This window comes from Schistocerca nitens, chromosome 2, assembly GCF_023898315.1.
Source record: "Schistocerca nitens isolate TAMUIC-IGC-003100 chromosome 2, iqSchNite1.1, whole genome shotgun sequence".
Classification (NCBI taxonomy): Eukaryota; Metazoa; Arthropoda; class Insecta; order Orthoptera; family Acrididae; genus Schistocerca; species Schistocerca nitens.
This window is the reverse complement of record NC_064615.1, coordinates 782,088,409-782,113,328: the sequence shown is the minus strand read 5'-3', so window position 1 is coordinate 782,113,328 and position 24,920 is coordinate 782,088,409. Positions and strand designations below refer to the sequence as shown.

At 38.6% G+C, this 24,920-nt stretch overlaps 1 protein-coding gene across 2 annotated transcripts; it reads left to right on the top strand.

Moving 5' to 3' along the window:
• Positions 1–1,589: 1,589 nt before the first annotated feature.
• Positions 1,590–24,335, top strand: LOC126234626 (uncharacterized). Of its 2 annotated transcripts, none has more exons than XR_007544754.1 (2): positions 1,590–1,702; positions 23,586–24,335. XR_007544754.1 is itself a non-coding variant. In XM_049943353.1 (2 exons), exon 2 carries the CDS (start codon positions 2,474–2,476, stop codon positions 3,206–3,208), a length of 735 nt encoding a protein of 244 aa, XP_049799310.1. In that variant the 5' UTR covers positions 1,598–1,702; positions 2,122–2,473; the 3' UTR covers positions 3,209–4,069. The 2 variants fall into 2 exon arrangements, 1 of the variants encoding a protein (XP_049799310.1); XM_049943353.1 differs by lacking the exon at positions 23,586–24,335 and adding an exon at positions 2,122–4,069 and having other exon boundaries at positions 1,598–1,702.
• The last annotated feature ends 585 nt before the right edge of the window (positions 24,336–24,920 follow it).

Genomic DNA, 24,920 nt, shown 5'->3' with positions numbered 1-24,920 from the left:
AATACAATACAATAAATGGCAGGAATATCCTCATGAATTCCAGAGGGGAAATGATCATGAAGCATATGATTATTAACCACAATGTAGAAGAAATAATGACATGTTTCCACTTTGGGATACACAGGAAAAGTGATTTTAGTTTCGAATGTAGCTCTCTCTGAAACTGAACATACTGAAACAAGATCATCTACAGCAACACAAACTATGCACACAGACAATGGATGCAACATTAATCCTTGAGCAGGCGTGCTTGTGTATAAAGCGTGCCAACTGTAAATAACTTGTCCTGTACAGATACATTCTTGTTTTACAATTTTGAGCCCATATCTATTACTTCATTATTGTTTCAGTTAACACAGTGACAAGCTGTGATTGGATTATTTTATTTTATTTTATTTCGTGTTCCAACTGTGTTGGATTCATGATGACGTGGAACGAGTCATTTTTTACAAATACAATATGATAATCTTCTAACATATACAGAAATCTGAGTACATAATTATATAAAAATTTATACAGTAAATTCTTTGAGCAGCTATACAGAAAAAAGAAAACACATATTTTCTTAGAATCATTAAGGCACTACAGAAAACAGATACAGAGCACACACAGATACAGAGCTCAAGTTAAATAACATTCTCAGTTGCATTAAGTCAACTTTTATTATATAATATTAAAATTTTACATTTTATTTAGTTAAAAATACATCTAGACTGTAAAATGCTTTTTCTAGCAGAAATATTTTTAGTGCTTTCCTAAACTTACTCTTGTTATGAATCTCTGTCTTTATTTCAGCAGGAAGAGCACTGAAGGGTTTTGTTCCAGTGTAGTGGACACACTTTTGTGGCAAGCTTAAATTTCTATGCTTGCTGTGTATGTTATTCTTCCTCCGTGTGTTATGATAATTACTGTTTGGTTGAAATATCTCTATATTTTTAGAAACAAAACAACATGAGAGAAAAAATATATTGGCATGTATTTGTGTATACTTTAAGTTTTCAAATGCTATTTCTACACGAGTCTCTTGGGCGCAATCTGCATATAATTCTTAAAGTTCGCTTCTGTGCAATGAACACTTTCCTTGCTAATGGCTGGTTGCCCCAAAAATAAGGCCTTATTCAATGGGTGAGTGAAAATAGCCATAGTATGCCACTTTTGCAGTGTTAGGTTCAACACATGTAGTGACAACCCATAAAGCATATGTAGCAGAGCTAAGCCTCTTACAGAGATCTATAATATGTGAGGACCAGTTTATTTTCTTGTCAATGTGCACTCACTGCCTGACAGTATAATTCTGATGTCTACTTGCATCTAAAAAAAATGTTGTCTTACATAGTTTGGGAATCGGATGTAACTCTTGTTGGGAAGTTTATTACTGATATCAGATTATGTGGAGGGCCCTATGCCAGAGTGAACCAACTACAAATTTTGACTTTTAGGTTAGCTATTGATAATGGTGCAGAAAATTATAAAGATTCATATGGCAAAACGAACCAGTACTCTTGAGGGACACTGATCGATTTTTTTTTTATGTTGGCACTTCTGGAGTGTCTCAGATCTACATTTAACTCTGGTGCCACTCCAGTGACAAGATGGTAGACGAAGTTGCATACAGGAGTTCAGAAGAGTCAAATGACAGTAATGTTGACATTGAGTGTGGTTCCAGCGATGAATATGTGCCATCCTCAATCAAGTAGTGAAGGTATGTTTTATACTTAAAACTGCATAAAAAAGGCTAAGAATGGTATACAACATAACTTCGTTGCATGCGATTATTGAAAGCTACTGTCATATGCAAAAGTGAACTAACTACATGATGATGTGCTGTGCTACCATCTAGGGAGTAAACTGTGAACTACGTAGTGGAATACTCAAAACTATCGATAGGGTCATGTTCCTGATCGATTATTACAGTAGCTGAATATCGAGAATGCCGTCAGCGTTAGGAACGTAGTTGGTACACTTTGGCAAATGAAATATAAGAAAACGCATCGTTTTGACTGCACATCTGTTGTCAACTTTTATTTAACTATTTTACTTGCTTAACTGTATTCGTAATGATGTAAGTGGAGAACATGTAGGCTATAGTTTTACATTAAGAAACATTTTTATTTTTTGCAGAATCCAAAGAACCAATTAGGGTGAAGCGCAAGAAAAGCAATCCAGGTAACTGGAAAAAGAATGTTCGGAAGACTCGCAAAACCGCGGAAACGCATTTACATCATCGACGGGACAAACAGTAATGGGAAAAACGCTGTACATGTCGACGCAAATGTTATGAAAAAGTCTCACTGCAGGATCGACAGTTATTTTTTGATATGTATTACAGTGATGGACGGTATGAAACACAAACAGCTTTGATTGGACGGTCTGTAAAGTCCTTCATTTTGAAGGACAGAAGATCAAATGCTGAAGATCTCCTAAGAACATTTACTCGACATTACTTTCAGGTGATGTGAAGGTTTGCAAAAATATGTTCCTAAACACACTCTGTGTTAACAGTGCAAAGATTCACAGAGCTCTTCTGAAAGTGAAGTCTGGTCAACTACAAGACACAAGAGGAAAACATGAGCCGCGTAATAAATTTCCTCAAGAAAGAATTCGTCGCATCAGAGATCATATTAATTCATTTCCATGCTATAGGGGTCACTATTGTCGGAAGGATCTCTCCTGTCACCTCAATTTGAGCTTGATGTTCAGGCTGTATAAAGAGCCACTGATAGCAGAAAATGCAGAGTCTGACATTGTGTCACAATCGTTGTATGAAAAAGTTTTCAAAACTAAGTTCAACCTCTCATTTAAATTGCGACACAAAGACACATGCAAGAAATGTGATATCTTTCAAATTAAAACCAACTCTCTAAAAGCACTAGAGAACACTTCTGACAATGTGAAAGCTCTTGAAGATGTAAACATGGAAAAAGAGCTACGTCATCGAAAGGTTGACCTTGCAAGGGCAACACTACGAAAAGACAAAGAGACAGCAATAAATGGTGAATGCACAGTCCTTGCGTTTGATCTGCAAAAGACAATTTCGCTCCCAAAAGTTCCCACTGGTGTTGTGTATTACAAACGTCAACTTTCTTGCTTCAGTTTGGGTATCCATGATATGGGTACATCCAAAGGAACTATGCACCTTTGGCATGAGAGAATAGCAGGTCGAGGACCAGATGAGATAGGATCGTGTCATGAAACACCTAAATGCTAATTCCACGAAAGAAACTGTTGTGTTTTGGCCAGACTCTTGTGGTGGCCAAAATAGAAATTTCAAACTGGTAACAATACTAATGCGTATCGTTCAAAATCCTGCTCATCATGTCAAAGAAATCATTCAAAAATTTTTAATCCCAGGCCACAGTTATCTGCCCAATGACACTGATTTCAGTCATATATTGAGAACAAGATGAGATGCAACCGAAACATTTACCTTATGAATGAAATCCAGAACATAATGAAAACATGCAGAGTCAAAAAACAAAAGTTTGGTGTGGTGGAAATGAAATGTGATGATTTCTTCAGCTCTGAGAGCTTAACATCAGTTTTAAGAAACAGGAAAAAAGTTGATGGACTAACTGTAGCTTGGATGAAAATAAGGTGCATCAGAATAAGCAAAGAGAAGCCCAACGTAATGCAGTTCAAGTAGACACACAATGATGATGTGGTGTACTATGAAGTTAGTTTCTCTAAACGAGCTAGGTGTCGGACATCCAATCTTCACCACATAGCACTGAATCTCAAGTATCCCAGAGGAAGACCACTTACGAGTGCAAAGAAGAAAGATCTTGAGTCAATGCTGTGCTTCATTCCTATCTACCATGATTTTTACAAGAACTTGCGAAGTTCTGCAGAGATAGCTGGAAATTCCAGTGAAGATGGGTTATCAGAAGATGAATGAGATTCCCAAAAATTCTGTATAAAATGTACCAGACACAGTTTCCTTATAGTATATGACGTTTTCTGTTCAAGAATGAAACGACTGCTATAAACATAACGTGTGACGAAACAAAAGTGCTATAATAGTTACATCTGTGCTGAGACAATGTACTTATTCAAACTTTATTTCACTTCCTTATAATCACTATCATTTTTTCAGACCTGTAATAGGTACATTTTGATTGAAAATCCAATAAACAAGATTCAGTATATGTTAGCAATCTGTTGAAGATCATTTACTGCCCTCAATATCTCATCAGATTTTTTTTCTGTAGTTGAACTTTAGAGCTGAATATCTCGAAACATGTAATTTGTAGTTGGTTCACTCTGGCATAGGACTCTCCATGTAAGGTCATCACAATCTCATAGTCAATTTTATTCTTATTTTCTGTCATAAAGTTTATATTGAAATCACCTAAAACTACAATATCCTTTGCTTTTGAAAGTAACCATGACAGGAGTTACATTAAATGTAGAAAAGTTTTTGTGTCACCTGAAGGAGCCCTGTAGACAGCCAACACTATTATTGTGTAGAATTTAGTTATTATTTGTGTTGCACAGTCCTCAAATTGTTATTCCGTAGCATAAATTGTTACTCCACCTTTGTCTTTACTTTCCCTACAGTAGCATGTTACTAAACTATAACTTACTACAGATGGCAAGGCACATTTATCAGTGACATGGTGCTCAGTTAAGCACAGAATCGAGCATTATTTATACTGTCCTTTTTATTAGGGCCTAATGTTAATAAGAAGTTTATCTGTTTTGTTTAAGAGGCCCCTTATATTTTGATGACAAAAAGAGGTGCCTTCTCCTTGCTTTTTCATTCATTAGTGCTGTTACCTGACTGAGAATCCACTGGAGTCTGTCTTGAGACAGAAGGGTAAAGACACTTGACACTTCCTACTGTTGTCCCTTCTTTTTCTTCAGGCCCACACACAAAAAATGGTTGAAATAAGAAAGAGGCTCATCATTTCTTCTGCCCAATGGCCTTCTATATTTTGTTGTTGATGGTGTTATTGTTTCTGGCACTTCAAATGTTGGTTCTGCCACTACTGCTGTCTTTTCTTGTGAACTTGGAGTCTTCTCGTTTATCTTGTCTAAAATAGTATTTGGATGATGAAGAACTGTAGTTTTTTTGTCGTTGAAATAGCTGCCTTCTGTTCTTTCTGTTTATATTTCGTTTTATTTTACATGCTTTGCTGGTGCTGATGATAGTTCTGATGTTTTTACCTTTTTTTTTTGAAGTGTTTTCGTTATGGAGTCAGGCGATGGCGATGCAATTATCGTTTTGGTTTTGAATTTATTTTGGTGGTTTTTTATTACCTTAGTTATCAGGTTTGCCAGATATTCTTTCCCCAAGTAATTCAGGTGAATGCCGTTTTGCGTGTGGAATCTACGCCCAATATTGCTTATATCAACGCATTTCACGATTTTAAAATGTCTGCAGATTATTGCAAACTGATTGTTGGCACTTTTTATTTCCCTGTTAACACATGACCATCTTACAAGATCATAGCGATGCGGAATATTGACCATTATTACGTTGGTATGAGAGGTTTCTCAGACACTGTTTAAGATCGCGCGTTGCACTCGCTGTTTCATTTTTGTAGATGTCGTTTGCGCCTCCCAGAAGTATAACGAAGTCATTATCGTGCAGATTTTGTGCTAAGTGGGGCTTCCGGTTTCACTATACCACACGAATATGTTTTAGTTGTTTCTTTTAGCTTACTCGCAAGACCACGACCATGGCTGTCTGAAAACACAAACAGTTTACTGTTATTGGTGTTCACGATGTGCGAATCGTTTTGTATTGTTTTACTAAACACATCGACACAATTTTTAGTCGGCACATTTACATTGACGTCATTCACGCTTGTTTGCTTCAATAAATTTTCTTCTCTTACCTTATTCACAGTGCCCTTTTGCTTTTCTCATCTTTCATGCGTACGGTAAGTTGTATTTTCACTATCGGCGGTAGAAAGTACTTGAAATGTGTTTTCGTGCACAAAGCTTGCGTAACTTTTGAAGGTTTTCCGAATTTGCACTTTGGGTCTTGCTGTTCTTGCACTTTACATTTGACCATGTTTCCGTAACGGACGAACTATCTCGCGCAAGTTTTCGCGTGTTCAGGTCACTATTTTCCTGTTGTATTTTCGAAATATCCGTTTTCAAACTGTCGATTATGAACTGTAAGCTCTTTGTGCATTCATTCAGTTTCGTGATTTCGTCCTTACAATTTTCACACGATTTCTTTTTTACGGCAAAATTTATGTTTTTCTGGAAGGACACTTGCTTAACTTTTATACTAGCCGCCATCTTGATAAGCCTTTTGATTTACGATGGAAGATGGTTTACATATTTGAGGAACAGGACAGGACAGGATTGAACCTTGGGGAATCCCATATGTTGTGTTGTCATATGCCCAAGTAAGCAGCAGTAGTATAAAATAGTCATTGGACCAGGTGAGAAAAAAAAATTATGATCCATGAAAAAAAAAAAAAAAGACCCAGATTCTGAGCAAGCATCAAAACTCCACAATGAGGCAGTTGTCTACAAGATAATTAGTACTCAAATAAGTATTTGGCTGGGATGTGATGCAACTGCTCTGTTTAATGCTCCGAGTGGGTCGTTACTGTAGGCTGACACTTGTACACGGCAACAGAATGATTCAATGTAAATTTATTTTATTATTATGATTTAGCTCATATGTTACAAATTTACTTTATTGTCACGATTACACCGTGATTTTGCTCATACCATGTTCACCTTGGTAACATAAAACAGCAATTCTTAATGTGTGTATTAAGTACGCCTAGCGCCCGCACATGGTATGAAAATCAGCGCATCCACTTGAGGGTTACGGAAGACTTATTAAGGAAAGGATGCAGTTAAGTTGAAGTATTTGGAGTCAGTGTTGATATCTTATTGGTTTCTGGTTCAGAGGTGATCACAATAATAGAGATACTGTTATTACGTCGGGAGCTCCACGATTGTGTAAAGGTGCCTGATAAATGTAGTTGTAAATTGAAGAAAGCCAATCAGAGAAAAAGTGTTGTTGAAGTACGCCTACCAGGTTTTGGGAGAAGATTCTAAGGATTCAGTTTTTGTTATTCGATTTTTTGGGTGCTAGAATCATATTCAGTGCAGAGAGGGTAACAAGAAGATGTTGTTGATTAGATTTTGTAGAGGGATTTGCTTACGGGAAGAACCAGGAGGAAGAGATGAAGATTTGCTTTAAAGCAATTTTAGATGCAGACTGTGAGGATGCTAGGGTGTGAACCTTTCTTTTATTAGTAATAAAGAAGAAACGAGATTTGCAACACAGCAATTTCAAGGGAAAGGTAATGACGTGGAGATGTAGGATGGGTCGTGACACTGATACAGATATTCAGGCAAAACTGAATAAGTTGATAGAACCTGCCAGACATCAAAACACAGAGCTGAAGGATGGGTCACAGTACTACCAGTATGTATTTTTGTCCCAGCTTGGACTAATTGTAGGATGTGTTTGCAAATTAAGGTTAAAACCTCATGAAGTATTTTGTATAAAATCTTACTCTGTGTCATCAGCTAAAAGCCTACTGTTGACCGTGAGATCCAGAGAATGCTAGATATGGGAACCATTGAGTGACCAAAGAGTGCATACAGTAGTTCCATTCAATCACATTAATGAAGCCAAATGGAATTGTCAGGATTGCATGACTTGCTAGAGCAATTAACAGGATCATTTTTTTTTTTTTGCAAAGAATTTAAAGAAGTTATTATAGCAATTTAATTGTGCCATATATTTGAGCAGTTTTTACCTCACAAGCAGCTTTTATTGCACCCAAAAAGTTGAAAATACAATGTCATTTCTACACGTTTAAGAGAACCTTATTTGGTTTGATTGTATCATCTGCTGCCTTTATGAGAGTACTTAATCACATATTGGGGCCATAATAATTTAAGTCCATTACTGCGTATCTCAATGACATTTTAATCGGTTCACCATCATGGGAGGAACATCTTGACACCTTATTTCATACCCTCAATGTATTTAATAGAGCTGGAGATATCATAAATTTGGTGAAGTCAGAGTCTGGAAAGAAGCAAATATGATTTATCAAACACATGCAAAAAGAGATCAGATCCAACCCACAAAGGATGAAAACAACTGAGAACTTCCCAGTACTAGCTTGTCAAAACCAGTTGAAAGCATATTCAGAATTTGTTGCATTTTACCCTTGCTTCTTCACTGGGTACCGCCTTTCATCACCTCACCTACTGAAATTACTAAAGAGTGATCCAACATGGATCTGGAGAAGAGAGGATCAGAAAGGTTTAATTCATATGTTCATTAGCATCCTGCATGACTGTAATGTAATTTATATCCACTTTCATATGAATAGACTGGTCTGATAGCTCCAGTGTCTATTAAGTACACAACATGTTGTACCATATATAGTGCTGTTACTTGTAAAGCATATCAAGTGTTAAGACCAGTGAGCATCTTACGACAGGAGTGCAATGACCTCCACTTGTGCACGGCATGTGAGTGTTTTGTTTATTTGTATCTAGTGTTGTAATCCCCTCCTCCCAAAGAACCATGGACCTCCAGCGATACAGATAGCCGTACCGTAGGTGCAACCACTACGGATGGGTATCTGTTCAGAGGCCAGACAAACGTGTGGTTCCTGAAGAGGGGCAGCAGCCTTTTCAGTAGTTGCAGGGGCAACAGTCCAGATGATTGACTGATCTGGCCTCGTGACACTAACCAATATGACCTTGCTGTGCTGGTACTGCAAATGGCTGAAAGCAAGGGGAAACTACAGCCATAATTTTTCCCTAGGGAATGCAGCTTTACTGTATGGTTAAATGATGATGGTATCCTCTTGGGTAAAATATTCCAGAGGTAAAATAGTCCCCCATGTGGATCTCCGGGTGGGGACTACTCAGGAGGATGTCATTATCAGAAGAAAGAAAACTGGCGTTCTGTGGATTGGAGCATGGAATGTCAGTTCCCTTAATCGGGCAGGTAGGTTAGAAAATTTAAAAAGGGAAATGGATTGGTTAAAGTTAGATATGTGGGAATTAGTGATCATGTTCTTGTAGATCAGAGATGGCACACTAGTATAGAAAATGTTAGGATTTTCAGGGGAGCAGACTGCGATTCTGATCATTTTCTTGTAGTTGCCAAAGTTCACCAATGGCTATCTACAGCAACATCAAGGTGTCACAATGCAGAACTTGTTAGGTTCGACACTGACAAGCTAAATGATGAACACTTTAGAAGAAGGTACATGATAGAAATTTCAAATAGGTTTGATGCTCTCAGGACACACGCAGATCAAGATGAGGATGTAAATAAACAGTGGATCACTGTGAGGAATAATATCAAAGAGGCAGCGAAGGTCATAATAGGTATGATTAAGAAGCACAGGAGGAAACTGTGGTTTGATGAGGAATGCAAGAAATTGGTAGAAGAAAGGAGAAAAGCACGATTAGATTGGGATAGAACGGGAACAGAAAACAAGAGGAGTTCTTGAACATGAGAAGGGAAGTTGGTCATATGCTATGGGCAAAGAAGAGGGATTATTTGAACAATCAAATTAAAAAATGGAAACAAACAGTAAAACAAAAAACCATTAGGGAACTTTACCTAGACATAAATAGGTATAGGAAGGGGTTCAAGGCTAGGACAAATGCACTTAGAAGGGATGCTGGGGGAATGCTGACATACCCCAGTGCTATATTAAGTAAGTTGAGCATCTATTAAATGTACACCAGGAAGCAGGAAATGAGCAGGTCTATGAAATACATAAAGCAGAACCTCAGATACCTGAGCCAACGTTAAAGGAAGTAAGAGATGCAATCACTAATTGAAAAACCATAAAGCACCAGGATCAGATTGCATAACTGCAGAATTGATTAAAAATGGGGGACAGAAATTGGTGGGAGTAGTTCACAAAGTGATAACTGAAGTATGGAACTCAGAGATGATACCTGAAGAGTGGCAGGAGTCGATTCTGATCCCAATTTTTAAGAAGGGCGACAAAATGGATTGTAGTGATTGTAGAGGGATATCGCTATTACCAGTATGTTCCAAAATTTTCTTGAATATTCTGCTAAGCAGGCTTGCACCATATGCAGATGAAATTGTGGGGGATTACCAAGCTGGCTTTCAGAGGAACAGATCAACTATAGACCAAATATTCACCCTGTGTCAAATTTTGGAAAAGAAATGGGAATACAATAAACCAGTTCATAATCTTTTCATAGATTTTACAAAAGCATATGATTCTGTATTGCAATCAAAATTGTACAGAATTCTTTTGGAACTTGGAATACCAAAGAAGTATGTTAGACTTATAGAAGCAAGTACACGTGGGTAAATTGGAGTCAGAAGAATTTGTAATAAAGAACGGATTTAAGAAGGGGGAAGCCCTGTCTCCGCAACTTTTTAATTTAGTCCTAGAATATATTGTACAAATGGCAGCAAATAATTCAGAGGGTGTGGAGTTAAATGGAAATATTAAGATATTAGGGTATGCAGATGATCTAAACATCATTAGCGAAAGGAAAGAATCTGTAACAGCAAATGCGAATGCGTTAATCAAGACTAGTGAAGATGTAGGTCTAAGGATAAGTGAAGACAAAACTAAATACCTGGTTACTACTAGAATGCAACAGCATTAGATCAGGAAATGTTAAGAGTTGGAGACATGCAGTTTGAAAAAGTGAACACATTTAAGTATCTAGGCGTGGACATCACTTCGAGAAATGAGATTGAATCTGAACTGAAGAAGAGATTACGAGCGGGAAATGAGTGCTACTTCTCACTGAATAGATTACTTTCATCACAGATATTGTCTAGGAATTTAAAGATTAGAATATACAAAACTATTATTCTGCCAGTTATGCTGTATGGGTGTGAGAGTCGGTCTCTCACTGTGCAAACTGAAAAGCCGTTTCAAGTATTTGAAAACAAAATTTTGAGGAAAATTTTCAGAGCAAAAAGGGATGACATTAGCGGAGAGTGGCAAAAACTGCATAATGAAGAGGTTCATTAACTCTATTCAAGCCCTGACATAATCAGTATCATTAAATCATGTAGGCTGTGATGGGCGGGTCATGTAGCTCGAATGGATGAGGGCAGGGCAGCACGCAGAGTACTGGTAGGGCACTTAGAGGGAAACCGTCCTGTGGGGAGACCGAGGCGTAGTTGGGAGGACAATGTGAAGGCTGATTTGAGGAGCCTATGTATTGAAGGTGAATGGAAGGAAATAGCCCAAGACAGGGACAGATGGGGAAAATACGTTGCTATGGTAATGGACTCTCGAGTCCGGTATGACCAGTGAGTGTGTGTGTGTGTGTGTGTGAATGCAGGAGTAGGTTCAATAATGAATAAAAAAAATAGGAGTACGGGTATGCAGTTACAAACAACATAGTGAACACATTTTGTGGCCAAGATAGACATGAAGCCCACACCTACCACAGTAGTACAAGTTTATATGCCTACTAGCTCCGCAGATGACAAAGAGTTTGATGAAATGTGTGATGAGATAAAAGGAATTATTCAGATAGTGAAGGGAGACGAAAATTTAATAGTCATGGATGACAGGAATTCGATAGTAGGAAAAGGAAGAGAAGGAAACATAGTAGGCGAATATGGAATGGGGATAAGAAATGAAAGAGGAAGCCGCCTGGTAGAATTTTGCTCAGAGCATAGCTTAATCATAGCTAATACTTGGTTCAAGAATCATGAAAGAAGTTTGTGTAAATGGAAGAGGCCTGGAGATACTGGCAGGTTTCAGATAGATTATATAATGGTAAAACAGAGATTTAGGAACCAGGTTTTAAACTGTAAGACATTTCCAGGTGCAGATGTGGACTCTGACCGCTATCTATTGGTTATGAACTGTAAATTAAAATTGAAGAAACAGCAAAAAGGTGGGAATTTAAGGAGATGGGACCTGGATAAACTGACAGAACCAGAGGTTCTACAGAGTTTCAGGGAGAGCATTAGGGAACGATTGACAGGAATGGGGGAAAGAAATACAGTAGAAGAAGAATGGGTAGCTTTGAGGGATGAAACAGTGAAGGCAGCAGAGGATCAACTAGGCAAAAAGACGAGGGATAGTAGAAATTCTTGGGTAACTGAAGTTATATTGAATTTGATTGATGAAAGGTGAAAATATAAAAGTGCAGCAAATGAAGCAGGCAAAAAGGAATACAAACTTCTCAAAATGAGATCAACAGGAAGTGCAAAATGGCTAAGCAGGGATGGCTAGGGGACAAATGTAAGGGTCTAGAGGCGTATCTCACTAGGGGTAAGATAGATACTGCCTACAGGAAAATTAAAGAGACCTTTGGAGAAAAGAGAAACCACTTGTATGAATATCAAGAGCTCAAATGGAAACCCAGTTCTAAGCAAAGAAGGGAAAGCAGAAAGGTGGAAGGAGTATGTAGAGGGTCTATACAAGGGCAATGTACTTGAGGACAATATTATGGAAATGGAAGAGGATGTAGATGAAGATAAAATGGGAGATACGATACTGCGTGAAGAGTCTGACAGATCACTGAAAGACCTAAGTCGATACAAGGTCCCGGGAGTAGACAACATTCCATTAGAACTACTGACAGCCTCGGGAGAGCCAGCTCTGACAAAACTCTACCATTTGGCAAGCAAGATGTATGAGACAGGCGAAATACCTTCAGACTTCAAGAAGAATATAATAATTCCAATCCCAAAGAAAGCAGGTGTTGACAGATGTGAAAATTACCAAACTATTAGTTTAATAAGCCACAGCTGCAAAATACTAATGCGAATTGTTTACAGACGAATGGAAAAAACTGGTGGATGCTGACCTTGGGGAAGATCAGTTTGGATTCCGTAGAAATGTTGGAACACATGAGGCAATACTGACCCTATGACTTAACTTAGAAGATAGATTAAGGAAAGGCAAACCTACATTTCTAGCATTTGTAGACTTAGAGAAAGCTTTTGACAATGTTAACTGGAATACTCTCTTTCAAGTCCTGAAGGTGGCAGGGGTAAAATACAGGGAGTGAAAGGCTATTTACAATTTGTACAGAAACCAGATGGCAGTTATAAGAGTCGAGGGGCATGAAAGGGAAGCAATGGTTGGGAAGGGAGTGAGACAGGGTTGTAGCCTATTCTCGATGTTATTCAATCTGTTTATTGAGCAAGCAGTATAGGAAACAAAAGAAAAATCCAGAGTAGGTTTTAAAATCCATGGAGAAGAAATAAAAACTTTAAGGTTCGCCAGTGACATTGTAATTCTGTCAGAGACAGCAAAGGACCTGGAAGAGCAGTTGAACGGAATGGACAGTGCCTTGAAAGGAGGATATAAGATGAACATCAACAAAAGCAAAACGAGGATAATGGAATGTGGTCGAATTAAATCAGGTGATGCTGAGGGAATTAGATTAGGAAATGAGGCACTGTAAGTTGTAGATGAATTTTGCTATTTGGGGAGCAAAATTACTAATGATGGTCAAAGTAGAGAGGAAATAAAATGTAGACTGGCAATGCCAAGGAAAGTGTTTCTGAAGAAGAGAAATTTGTTCACATTGAGTTTAGATTTAAGTGTCAGGAAGTTGTTTCTGAAAGTATTTGTAAGGATTGTAGCCATGTATGGAAATGAAACATGGACAATACATAGTCTGGACAAGAAGAGAATAGAAGCTTTTGAAATGTGGTGCTACAGAAGAATGCTGAAGATTAGATGGGTAGAGCACATAACTAATGAGGAGGTATTGAATAGAATTAGGGAGAAGAGAAATTTGTGGCACAAGTTGACTAGAAGAAGGGATCAGTTGGTAGGAGATTTTATGAGTCATCAAGGGATTACCAGTTTAATATTGAAGGGCAGTGTGGAGGGTAAAAATCATAGAAGGAGACCAAGAGATGAATACACTAAGCAGATTCAGAAGGATGTATGGTGCAGTAGGTTCTGGGAGATGAAGAAGCTCGCACAGGATAGGGTAGCATGGAGAGCTGCATCAAACCAGTCTCTGGACTGAAGACAACAACAGTGTTGTCATAACCTGTCTGTCAGGATCAGCTTGCTGTGGTGTTTACTGATTGCTACATCATGTGTTGAATGAACTCAATCTACTTATTTGTTGCCAATACACATTTGCTGGGATTACTGCAGCACTGCTGTGTGGAGGGAGGGCACCCCACCACTTGCCTAGTAAGAGTAAACCCCCCTTGCCCAAAGCAGTTCACACCATTATGTCATGCCATTACCAGAGTGCAGTTTGAGGATGCTGCCATGGTCCTCTATATGTCAAGCATTGACACATCTCTTAGCACTACTCAGGTCTCTTACAACTTTGACTCTCTGACCTTCAATGGTCCTTGAGTTTTGGTAGTAATATTTGTGACAGCACACTGCTAAGGATCAAAAATAGTTTTGGTTCTCTGAATGCAGAGCTTAGTGTGATTAAGTGTTCTCTCAGTGCGTTGAATGAGTGATTGGGATAAATATGTAATCAGTAGAATGTTTTGTACACTTTCATTACTTTTGTGTGTTTCTTTATCTGTCATGTGGGGATGTCCTTTGAATATGCGATAATTTTGGATATATAGGCCGATATTGTTCAAATGAAAGATTATTTTAGTAGTTCCAATGAAGTATGAATCCTACTTGCTTATATTTCAGTTGTCATACATGTAATCTGTTTAGGGAAACTTGTTGTGTCTGTTGCTATGATTACAGTTATTTATCTTTAAGTCTACGCTTAAGTTTTGCATTAGTTTATTAGGAATTATTTACTGTCTTTCCTGTGGGAATGATTATGATGTATATATTTTAAACAGCTTCAAATAGCTCATTTTTTGTAGGATGTAGTCAGTTCATACTTAAAATTGGCTTCACCATTGACAGCGAACGTCTAATTTTCAGTGCATTACTGAAAAATGTTATGCTACGTTCTGGCAGTGCTTTTCATGTGTGTTTTGCTGTACACAGCTACATAAATCTACTATTCAATTATCATTATGATTGATCTTATTATTAGTATTTGTTTCTAAGCAGTACACAAGATTTGTTTGTGGTTAGGTCACTGTTGCTGGACAATGGTCAATAAGAAAACAAATACAAATGCTGGGAGGGGGGACAACATCTCTGGGCTCAACAATGAGTTTTATGGTTGCTTCTTTTTTTGAGTGCATACCACCACTGCAGCCATTAATGCTAGATCATCAGATGGGCTCGGTCATGATCTACTGGTCAGAGAAAGCCAACTAAATTTTATGGTTCCAGGTGGCAATACTGAACAGTTAAAGAAATGTATGGAATGTCATCCAAGATTGAAGAATTTGTGAAAGCTGAAGTTTTCTTTGGGTACTGTGGCCTGATTTCGTTACTGTGATTGAACAATACCTTTCAACAAAAGACATAATAAACAAAAAGTGGCAGCCAACTGTGCTTAATGAACTGCACCCAACGGACCATTAAATAATACTAGTCATCAAACAATTCATCATCAACACAGAGAAGGGTACTTATCATCAACTCGAGGCAATGTGGCTGGAGTCTTACCCAGCATTGGTACCACATCAGTTTATTTTCCATCTGCACAATGAGTAACTTCACATTCAGTGTTAGGCAGAGTATGTCCATAAATATCGACTTCTGTTACCTGTAGGTCATTTTTATTTGTTTTGTTGCCTTATGACCTTGCCTAGTGTAGTATCAGACTCCTGTGACTGGTCCAATAGGAGGCATCATAGCAAGGGTGACACAAGAAACCTCGGCATCAAGCAGCAAATGGATGTTCTTGCAAAAGAAGCCTTATTCAATCAGGCTGTGCTGACATTGCAAAAGTACCACACTGGGCTTTTGAAAGGAGAAATTACTACACAATTACAACGCAACCAGTGCTTTGAAACCATTGATGCATCAAAAAGAGTGGAGTGGTGATGTTTTGGTTGCTCAACAGCTGAGCCTGGTGCCTCGGTTCTGTTATGGCTTAGGATAGAGATATACTGCTGTTTCAGAAACGACAATGGACTCATGTTAGACAGGCAAAATGAGGGAAGGAACATTAGGGTTTAATATCCCATCAACGTAGAGGTCATTAGAGACAGAGCACAAGCTCAGCATGTTTTAAAGATGGGGAACGAAATTGGCCATGTCCTTTTAAAGGAACCATTCCAGCATCTGTCTAGAGTGATTTAGCTGGATTCTGCAGGACAGAGAAACTTTGTCCTGCAGAATGTGAGTTTAGTGTGCTAACTGATATGTCTTCTCACTTGGAGCAGCGAGCTACCAAGGACAACTATGCCAGGCATCACTAAGAAATTGGTCATCAAGCTGCTGCTGACAGATGCTGTCTCCACTGGCTGCAGGCCTGCTGTCCACACTAAGTGTGAATGCTGCTGACATTGTGCCTACCTAATTGGAAGGTAACCTGCTGTCTGACTTCCATCTCTTGCCAGCTGCCTACCTTGGGGGACAGCGTGGGTGGGTGGGGGGGGGGGGGGTGAGGAAGGGGGGAGGGGCATATCTGGGCCACAGGGCTACCTAGCTGCCCAGCCACCATCGGTCTGTGAAGGCCTCAGTGAGACACTTGGTACATCTGGAGAGGCACTGCTCACCAGTATAGATATGACAACCATGAATGGCTAGGTTATATGGAAGGGGCTTTGTTGTACGGAATGGGTGTCAGTGGTCAAGATATGGAAGGAGGTATTGATGTAGGCATCCTGGAAATGGAGGTCAACATCAAGGAAGGTGGCTAACTGGGTAGAGGAGAACCATGTAAAGTGAATGGTGGAGAAAGTTTTGAGGTTCTGGAGGAATGTGGATAGAATGTCCCCAGCTTTTGTCCACATCACAAAGATATCAATGAATCTGAATCAGAGAGGGTTTTAGGATTTTGGAAGGTTAGTAAGAATTCCTCTATACGGCCTATGAATAGGTTGGCATAGTACGGTGCCATGCAGAAGATCATTGCTGTAATAAGGATTTGTCTGTAGATGATGCCTTCAAAGGAGAAGTAGTTGTGGGTGAGTTTATAGTTGGTTGCAGTGACCAGGAAGGAGGCTAGGTTTGGAGTTATTTGGTTGTTGGGAAAAGTAGTGTTCAATAGTGGCAAGGCCATGGGCAATGGATATGTTAGTGTAAATGGAGGTGGCATTAACAGTGACAAGCTGGGAGCCATGTGGTGAAGGAACAGGAACAGTGGGGAATTGGTGGAGGAAATGGTTTGCGTCTTTTATGTAGGAGGTTAGATTACAGATATTACGCTGAAGATGTTGATCCACAATAACAGAGATTCTCTCATTGGGCTACAGTAATCGTCCACACTGTAACGTCCTGGATGGTTGGCTTTATGGACTTTAGGAAGACTGTAGAAGGTAGGAGTGTGAGGAACGGTAAAGGTGAGGGGGGAGGGCAGGATTTCTGGAGTGGGGTCATGTGACAGGGTTTGTACGTGGATGAATCTGATAACTGGCAGAGACCCTCTGCCAGGTAATCCCAGCAATTGAAAACCACACCAGGACCAGTTTTCAGTTGGTAGGTTGCATTTCTTACTGCTGATGTAAGGTTGGTTTCCAGTTGAGGGATTGGGGGAATGATGGTGAGGCAAGGTTTGATGATAAGGAATTCTGGAATGTTAACAGGCCGTGATTTGGGGGCAGTGGAGTGGATCATAGTTGGACTGAGGAGTGAACAGAGTCAGGCAAGGTTCAGTACCATATGTCGGTTACGTGTCTTTTAAGATGGGTAGAATTTTCGAGAAATACCGGATTAAATGTGTTTTCCGGCCTCCAGCACGAGTGCAATCAATGCTGGGCTCTGTTAAAGACAACCTCAGTCTGAGGAGACCAGGAATATATAAAATCCCATGCCAATGTGGGAAGTCTTATGTTGGCCAGACGTGTTGTACGGTTAAAGACAGATGCGACGAACGTAAACGTCACACGAGGTTGGGTCAGCCAGAGAAACCTGCAGTTGCTGAACACTGCCTTGACACGGGACATGGCATGAACTATGAAGAAACCAAGATCCTACCGTATGCTTCCACATACTGGGATTCCATAATCAAAGAGGTTGTCGAAATACGTATAAGCAGTGACCTAATAAACAGAGATACAGGGTTTCACCTGAGCAAAGCTTGGAAGCCAGCCTTGGCAGCGCTAAGGAATCATCAGCCGCAGATTAGCAACTGCACCGAGTCAACGCAGGTGGGAAACCTTAGCGCAGATGCTTAAATGGTGCGCCAACACCTCGTGCGCATGAACGGGGCCTGTCACTCCCAGCCACATTTTCCCACACCGCGCTTCCGCAGACCGCGACCCGTTTCTCCAGCAGAGGGCTCTGGTATTCAATGCCGTCTTCAATGACGTTATGCCCACGCTGGCACCTGCGCTGTTCTAGAAAACCAAAATATAAATTGGCAAGCTTCTCAGCGATGCGACAGTAGCACCTGAAGATGGTGGGCAGTTGTCCCGCTGATATATTGTGTGGTTTTTACAATATTATCTGGTGTAATTCCCAGGAACCTATCAAGCAGATGCAGCACTGGGAAAGCCTCAAACAGCACAACTGCTGATATTTCAGCAGCTGATCACCTTGTCATTTTCAAGGCAAAAATATTTTGCCTTGAAAATGACAGGTGGTCACCTGTCAAAATATCAGCCATTGTCAGCCACATCACCCAGTTGCATTCCTTTAAGTTATTTAAACGTCTTATACAGTGGGAGAAATGTAGGTTTCATATCCTTTCCCTATTGTTGTAATTCTATTCTGAATATGTATATCTCTAAATGTATGTAATCATAATCTTGACAATCCATGGTGGGCTAATTGCTATATAGACCCATGGAACATGCATAATCAAATTTTAAAAAGTTGAAACCCCAGATATTTGAAAACAAAATAAAAGTATGTCTCATTAGTCTCTCCTACAATTTCTTCAAATTTTTGGATGTAAATTCATAACTGTTTCTGTTTAACAGGTGTTGTTCTTGCCACTAGACAGACAGTGTTAGTTATCAGTGTACAGTAAATTTTATGTCTGAAGTAGCAAACAGAAACAGTAGCTGAATAGACTAAGAGAAGGAGCTTACTAACGTACTTACTTAGACCTAGTTCCTCCAGTGCTGTGTAGCATATCAAGCAACAAGTTTCCTCCAGTGAACTCAATCAAACAGTTCAAATGGCTCTGAGCACTTTGGGACTTAACTTCTGTGGTCATCAGTCCCCTAGAACTTAGAACTACTTAAACCTAACTAACCTAAGGACATCACACATATCCATGCCCGAGGCAGGAATTGAACCTGCGACCGTAGCGGTCACGTGGTTCCAGACTGTAGCGCCTAGAACTTAATCAATTGCAAGTATTTCAACTTCCTTCCTGTCCATATACATGAACTGGAGAGCCTCTGAAAAAGCTTGTTTCCAGGTGTTGCAAGATTTTCCACTATTTTTGTATCTATTCATTGGTTTCAACAACAGTGCTGTTTTGGGGATTCTTCCATCTTGCACACATATAACATACCCTGCAAGCTTAGTCTTCTTTCAGTAACAGTTTTTGGTGTATCCAAAAGATTCCAACATACACTTATCCATATGCACCTGTGACAAGTTATGGTCCTATAATACAGGCTTGCTCTATATCCTTGGCAATTGTTACAATGGGATGGGTTCTAGTCTAAGATGTGTATACCTAATGTTTCATCACCTAATGCTGAAGACGTTTTGGAGGCTATAAAGATCCAGTCAGTATTTTCAAACTTAAAGCTGCCCAAAAAGCCAAACTGATGGTATGTAACTGCACAGTAGTCGAGTCATGATGTCGTCAGACTTCTGCCTAACATCACGGAGACACACTGACATGTGGAGCTTTTACTGTGGAAGAGTTGGCGCTGTTTGATTTTTTGGAGCACTAAGACCTACAACTTTTCTTAAGTCCTTCTCTTCTATTGAAGTTGTTTTTGTGCTTAAATAAAACAAGATCAGTTGTCATCTGGGCAATGCATATAAACTGACAGTAGCAGCTCATGAACTAGGACCATTCATTTTCTGATACTGTAGTTTTATAAAGTTCCAATTATTACTACATTGTATCAAGTTGACAATTCTATGTTGTCTCAGGATGTGTCCAGTCAACTGGTCCCTTCTTCTAATCAGATTGTGTCACAAATTTCTTTTCCGTTAATTCGATTCAGCACCTCCTGATTTGTTATTCAAATTAAGCATCCAATTTTCAACTTTCTTCTGGAGTGCAAGATTTCAAAAACTTCTATTCTCTTCTTGTCTGGTACACTTATCATCCACATTTCACTACCGTACAAGTCCACACTCCAGACAAATACCTTCAAAACAGAGTTACTAATATTTAAATTTACATTCTGTGCTAAGAAATACATCTTTTACAGACCATGTTTCATCCTTTTGCTAGTTGGCATTTTCTTCGGCCATGGTCAGCTGTTTTGCTGCCCAAATGGCAAAACTCATCTACTACTTTAGGTTTCTCATATACCAATCTAATTCTCTCAGCATCATCAGATTTAATTTGACTACACTCCATTACCCTTGTTTCGCTTCTGATGTTGTTCATGTTGTAACCTGCTTTAAAGGCACTATCCATTTTCTTCAATTGATAAGTTTGTTGTCATCTCTGACAGAATTACAATGTCATCAGGAAATCTCAAAGTTTTAATTTCATCTTACTCATCTTTCTCCTCCACTGCCATAGAATATCAGGCTACGATGTCAAGCAGTTGCCAGCATGTCTGGGATGCTCTCAGTCACGCTGCACGTCTTCAAACCCCTAAGACACTTCAGGAGCTCCGACAGCCAATGGTGCAAGAATGGGAGGCTATACCCCAGCAGCTCTTCGACCACCTGATCCAGAGTATGCCAACCTGTTGTGCGGTCTGTGTACATGTGCATGGTGATCATATCCCACATCAATGTCGGTGTACATGTGCAGGAAATGGTGGCGTTTTGTAGCATACGTGTTTTGGGACGGTTTTCTCAACTTATCACCAATATCGTGGACTTACAGATCTGTGTCGTGTGTGTTCTCTATGTGCCTATGCTATTAGCACCAGTTTTGTCTAGTGCCACATTGTGTGGCACCACATTCTGCAATTATCCTTAATTTATGAGGATGAGTGTAGAACTGATTCATGTAATTACCAGTGTGAGTAGATTAGCACTAGTCATAATTGGTTATTGGAGTATTTTATCCACGTTTTCTGCAGTGGCTGTTTCTGCTTGTTGATGTACAATTTGCATTGACATATACACCTGTAGGCTCTCCTCCCCATCACAACTAAAATAACTTTGTGTGTGAACGGATGTATTACTGAATGATTAAATGATGTGATGTGCTTCTTAAAATTAACAAAAATTCACCACCTATAAAGAATTTATTTTACAACAATGAGACTAGTCAGGGCTACAGTGTTTGGTATCCAGAATTCTTCGTGTTTATTCTAATTTTTACTTATAGTTAATCTGCAATATTTTTCTAATATATCACAAAATATTAATAACTTTGTTTATCATTCTTGTAAAATAATATTCATAGAGAGAATAACTTCTCATAGTTAAATTATATTTGCTGTTGATTGTATTCCTTCAGTGAAAAGGTTCAGTTTTGATGATGACATGTACACATGTCAGAAGATTTTAAAGCGTGAAATGTGTTGAAGCAAAATCTTTTGCATTACCACTTGATAATGACCTTAAGGCTGAAATTGTGATTGTGAAATAAATAACCTCACCAGTCAATGGTAAACATGATGTACTTGCAACTGTACCGTATAGTACTACATTTTATATGAAATATTTTTCTTCTGACATAAAACTTAAGAAAAAGGGTGTTTAAACAATACAGGGTGTTCCACAAAGGGGTTTACATTGTTTGAACTTTAATAATTCAAACAAAAAAAACAAAAAACTATGAATTTTTAAGTCACATTGAGGGTCATGGCACTACTGATTATGTTTTACTGTTGAAGATATTCAAAATGTCCATCAGCAGCAATACACCACCTGCAATGCTGCAGAACAGATTGACACATGTTATGGTTATCATTGGAATGGATTCACAGGCAGTCACAATTTCACCTCTCTTGTCATCCAGCGTATGTGGTATTGTGGCGTAAGATTCCCCACAGAAAGAAGGCTAATGGTGTTACATCGGGAAACTCAACATTTACTTGTTGGCCTATCCACCTCTCAACAAATGTTTCATCCAGGAATTGGCGCATATCATGACAGTAATCTTTTTCTACCATACTGTTACAAAATGCAGTCTTTGTCTTGATACAGTTGGTGAGCAGCTGGTAAAATTCATTCTTGCTAAGGTCCTTTACCCTTGTCACTATTGCTTAAAAGAAGAAGAAGAATGGCTCTACAAATCCTCTGATAGATATACCACATCACACTTATAACTCAGGAAGATTATCAGCTCATTCTTCTGTAACATCGGGATTATATCTTGTCTAGTACAGATAGACGACTCCATTAAATTTAAATGTTGTCTCATCAGACCAAACAATGACATTGGTCAGATGTTCATTATCACAAATCCATTCACAAACTTAGGAGGTGCCTCATCCTCATTCATCATTTAAAGCTAGCTTGGAATGTAGGGTTTCGACTTTGCTTCTTTAAAATGTGGTGAACACCTGATTCAGAAGCAGATTGTCTTATGAACTTCTTTGGGGATCTTGTGAAAGCTTGTACAACTGGGACCACTCCTTTTCAGTCCACTATTGATTTATTCCTGCCACACCATCCCTTCTTCAGATTATGCACACTTCCCTATCAAATATGTGACATAATTTCGTCATTGCTACAAGTGATGGTGGTGCAGTATCAAACTCTGCCTGCCATTGTCTCTGCCCTTCTTTCATGTTTTCACATTTCAAACAACACTTCAAAAAATCCAGTTTCTTTGCTCCAAGGTCAAGTTTTTACCCATCTTGTTATTTATCGCAGAGTTACGCAACTGAAAATAAACAAAAGAAAAATAAATGAATGGCTACTACACACAATAGTTATGTGAGCACTATATAACCACAACTGGATCAGGTTATCATTAATACTACCTCAGTTACTAAATATCAAACAGTATAAATCCCTTTATGGGACACCCTGTATTTCATTAATCCTGTATTTTCTCGATGTGTAAAAAACAACATTACATCCTTGCCAGAGTTGACATATCAGAAGTTTCCTATGGTACACATGCTGACATGCTTTCCCATGAGAAGATTAATAATTCATGCAGACCATGCACAAAACTCTGGTTTCATTTCATTCACATGCTACATTCATTCATTCATTCATTCATTCATTAATCCATTAAGTCATTCATACTCCATTGAACCCATTAAGGAAGAAAACATGTGGAATGAGCTAAGTTACACATGAAGAAAAGATAATTTACTTGGAGAAACAATAAACTATCAGTATACTATTTTATGCTGCTTATATTTATGCCAGCTGAATGTAATCAAGTCAATTAGTAGGAAAGCTGATAATTATAAAAAAAATCTGTGCTGTTTATCTTTTATTGGTAATTTAATATTCATTTGATGCACTACTATTTCTGAAAGAAAAGAGATATCTTTAGTGGCCTATTTACATTATATTAATGCTTTTTTGCAGGTCTGCAATGAACACTGTTGCTTGTAACGCAACTGACAAGAAGTGAAACATTTTTGATTCCAAATTACATAATTTTACCTGTGGAAGCACTGGCTAATCAGATATTTTCAATTTTCTTTTCAACTGGTAACTGTTATAAGTCTCCTATTTCACTTTAGATGGGAGATTGTTGACCACTTTTGCAGCAGAGCACATAATTCTGTTCTGGTCTCTGAACAACGAGTTAAAGCTTAAATGAAAATTATTTTTGTGTATCATATTGCTATTGTGAAATCCACAATCCCACTTAAAACTTATTTTTATTATGAGTGACAAAGACCATTAAGGAATAAAATATATACTGGGAAGTGCGTGTAAGAATCCCAAGATCCTTAAAGATACCTTTAAAGATCTGTGGTAATCTACTTTAAACAATATTATTACACTCACTTCTTCTGAATACAAACTTTGCTTACTTGTGATTGTTGTCACAAAGGATAATGCCACAAGACAACAGGGAGCGAAAATATGCAATATAAAATAACACCATTGTCTTTAGGTCAACACAATGAGAAATATTTCTATGAGTGAAACATGCTTAACTGAGCTTATTGATTTGTTTATCTGCGTGTTGATTTAACTTTAATTTTTTGTCGTATTGAATCACAAGGCATTTTACACACATTGTTTTGTTTAGTGTATGATTTTGGGTGCCAGGAGGTCATTTTTATTTGTTCATAATTGTACAATATGAGTCTTTTTGAAATTAAAACTTTTAATTTTTCTCTATGAATCGGTAATTGTCCATGCAATATTTGTCCCCATTTCATTCAATAATGCTCAGATCTACTGGTGGCAATCTAAACTATAAATAAGGGAAGGAGGGTCTTCTGTTGGCCCTCCTTTTTAGCAGCTGTCATTATTTCTTCTTTATTTTTTGTTTTAACCTCCTCAGTCCTGATATATCATTCATCTTACATCCATATTTTTAGCCCAGGGAATAAATTAAACTTTCTGTGCCTGCTTCTAGCAAATACTTTACATGATGTGCTTTCAGTGCATCCCTTGTTTATGTTTCTGCATGTTCGCATTACAGCAGCCAGAAAGCCATTTATCAAAGTGTCAGCATGTCTTCAAGAAATAAAGTAATTTGTTTGTTTGTTTTTAGTAATTTTGGACTAAAAAGTTATGTTATAATATGCCAATAAAACCTACACTGTCAAATAAGTGATAGTTTATTTCATCACAACAATACAGCTCCCCCCCCCCCCCCCCCCCCAAATGTAGCATTGGGACTATACGTGCCACGACCTATGTTCCCACATTCCAGTGGCATTGTTTTCACAGTTTTTAGGT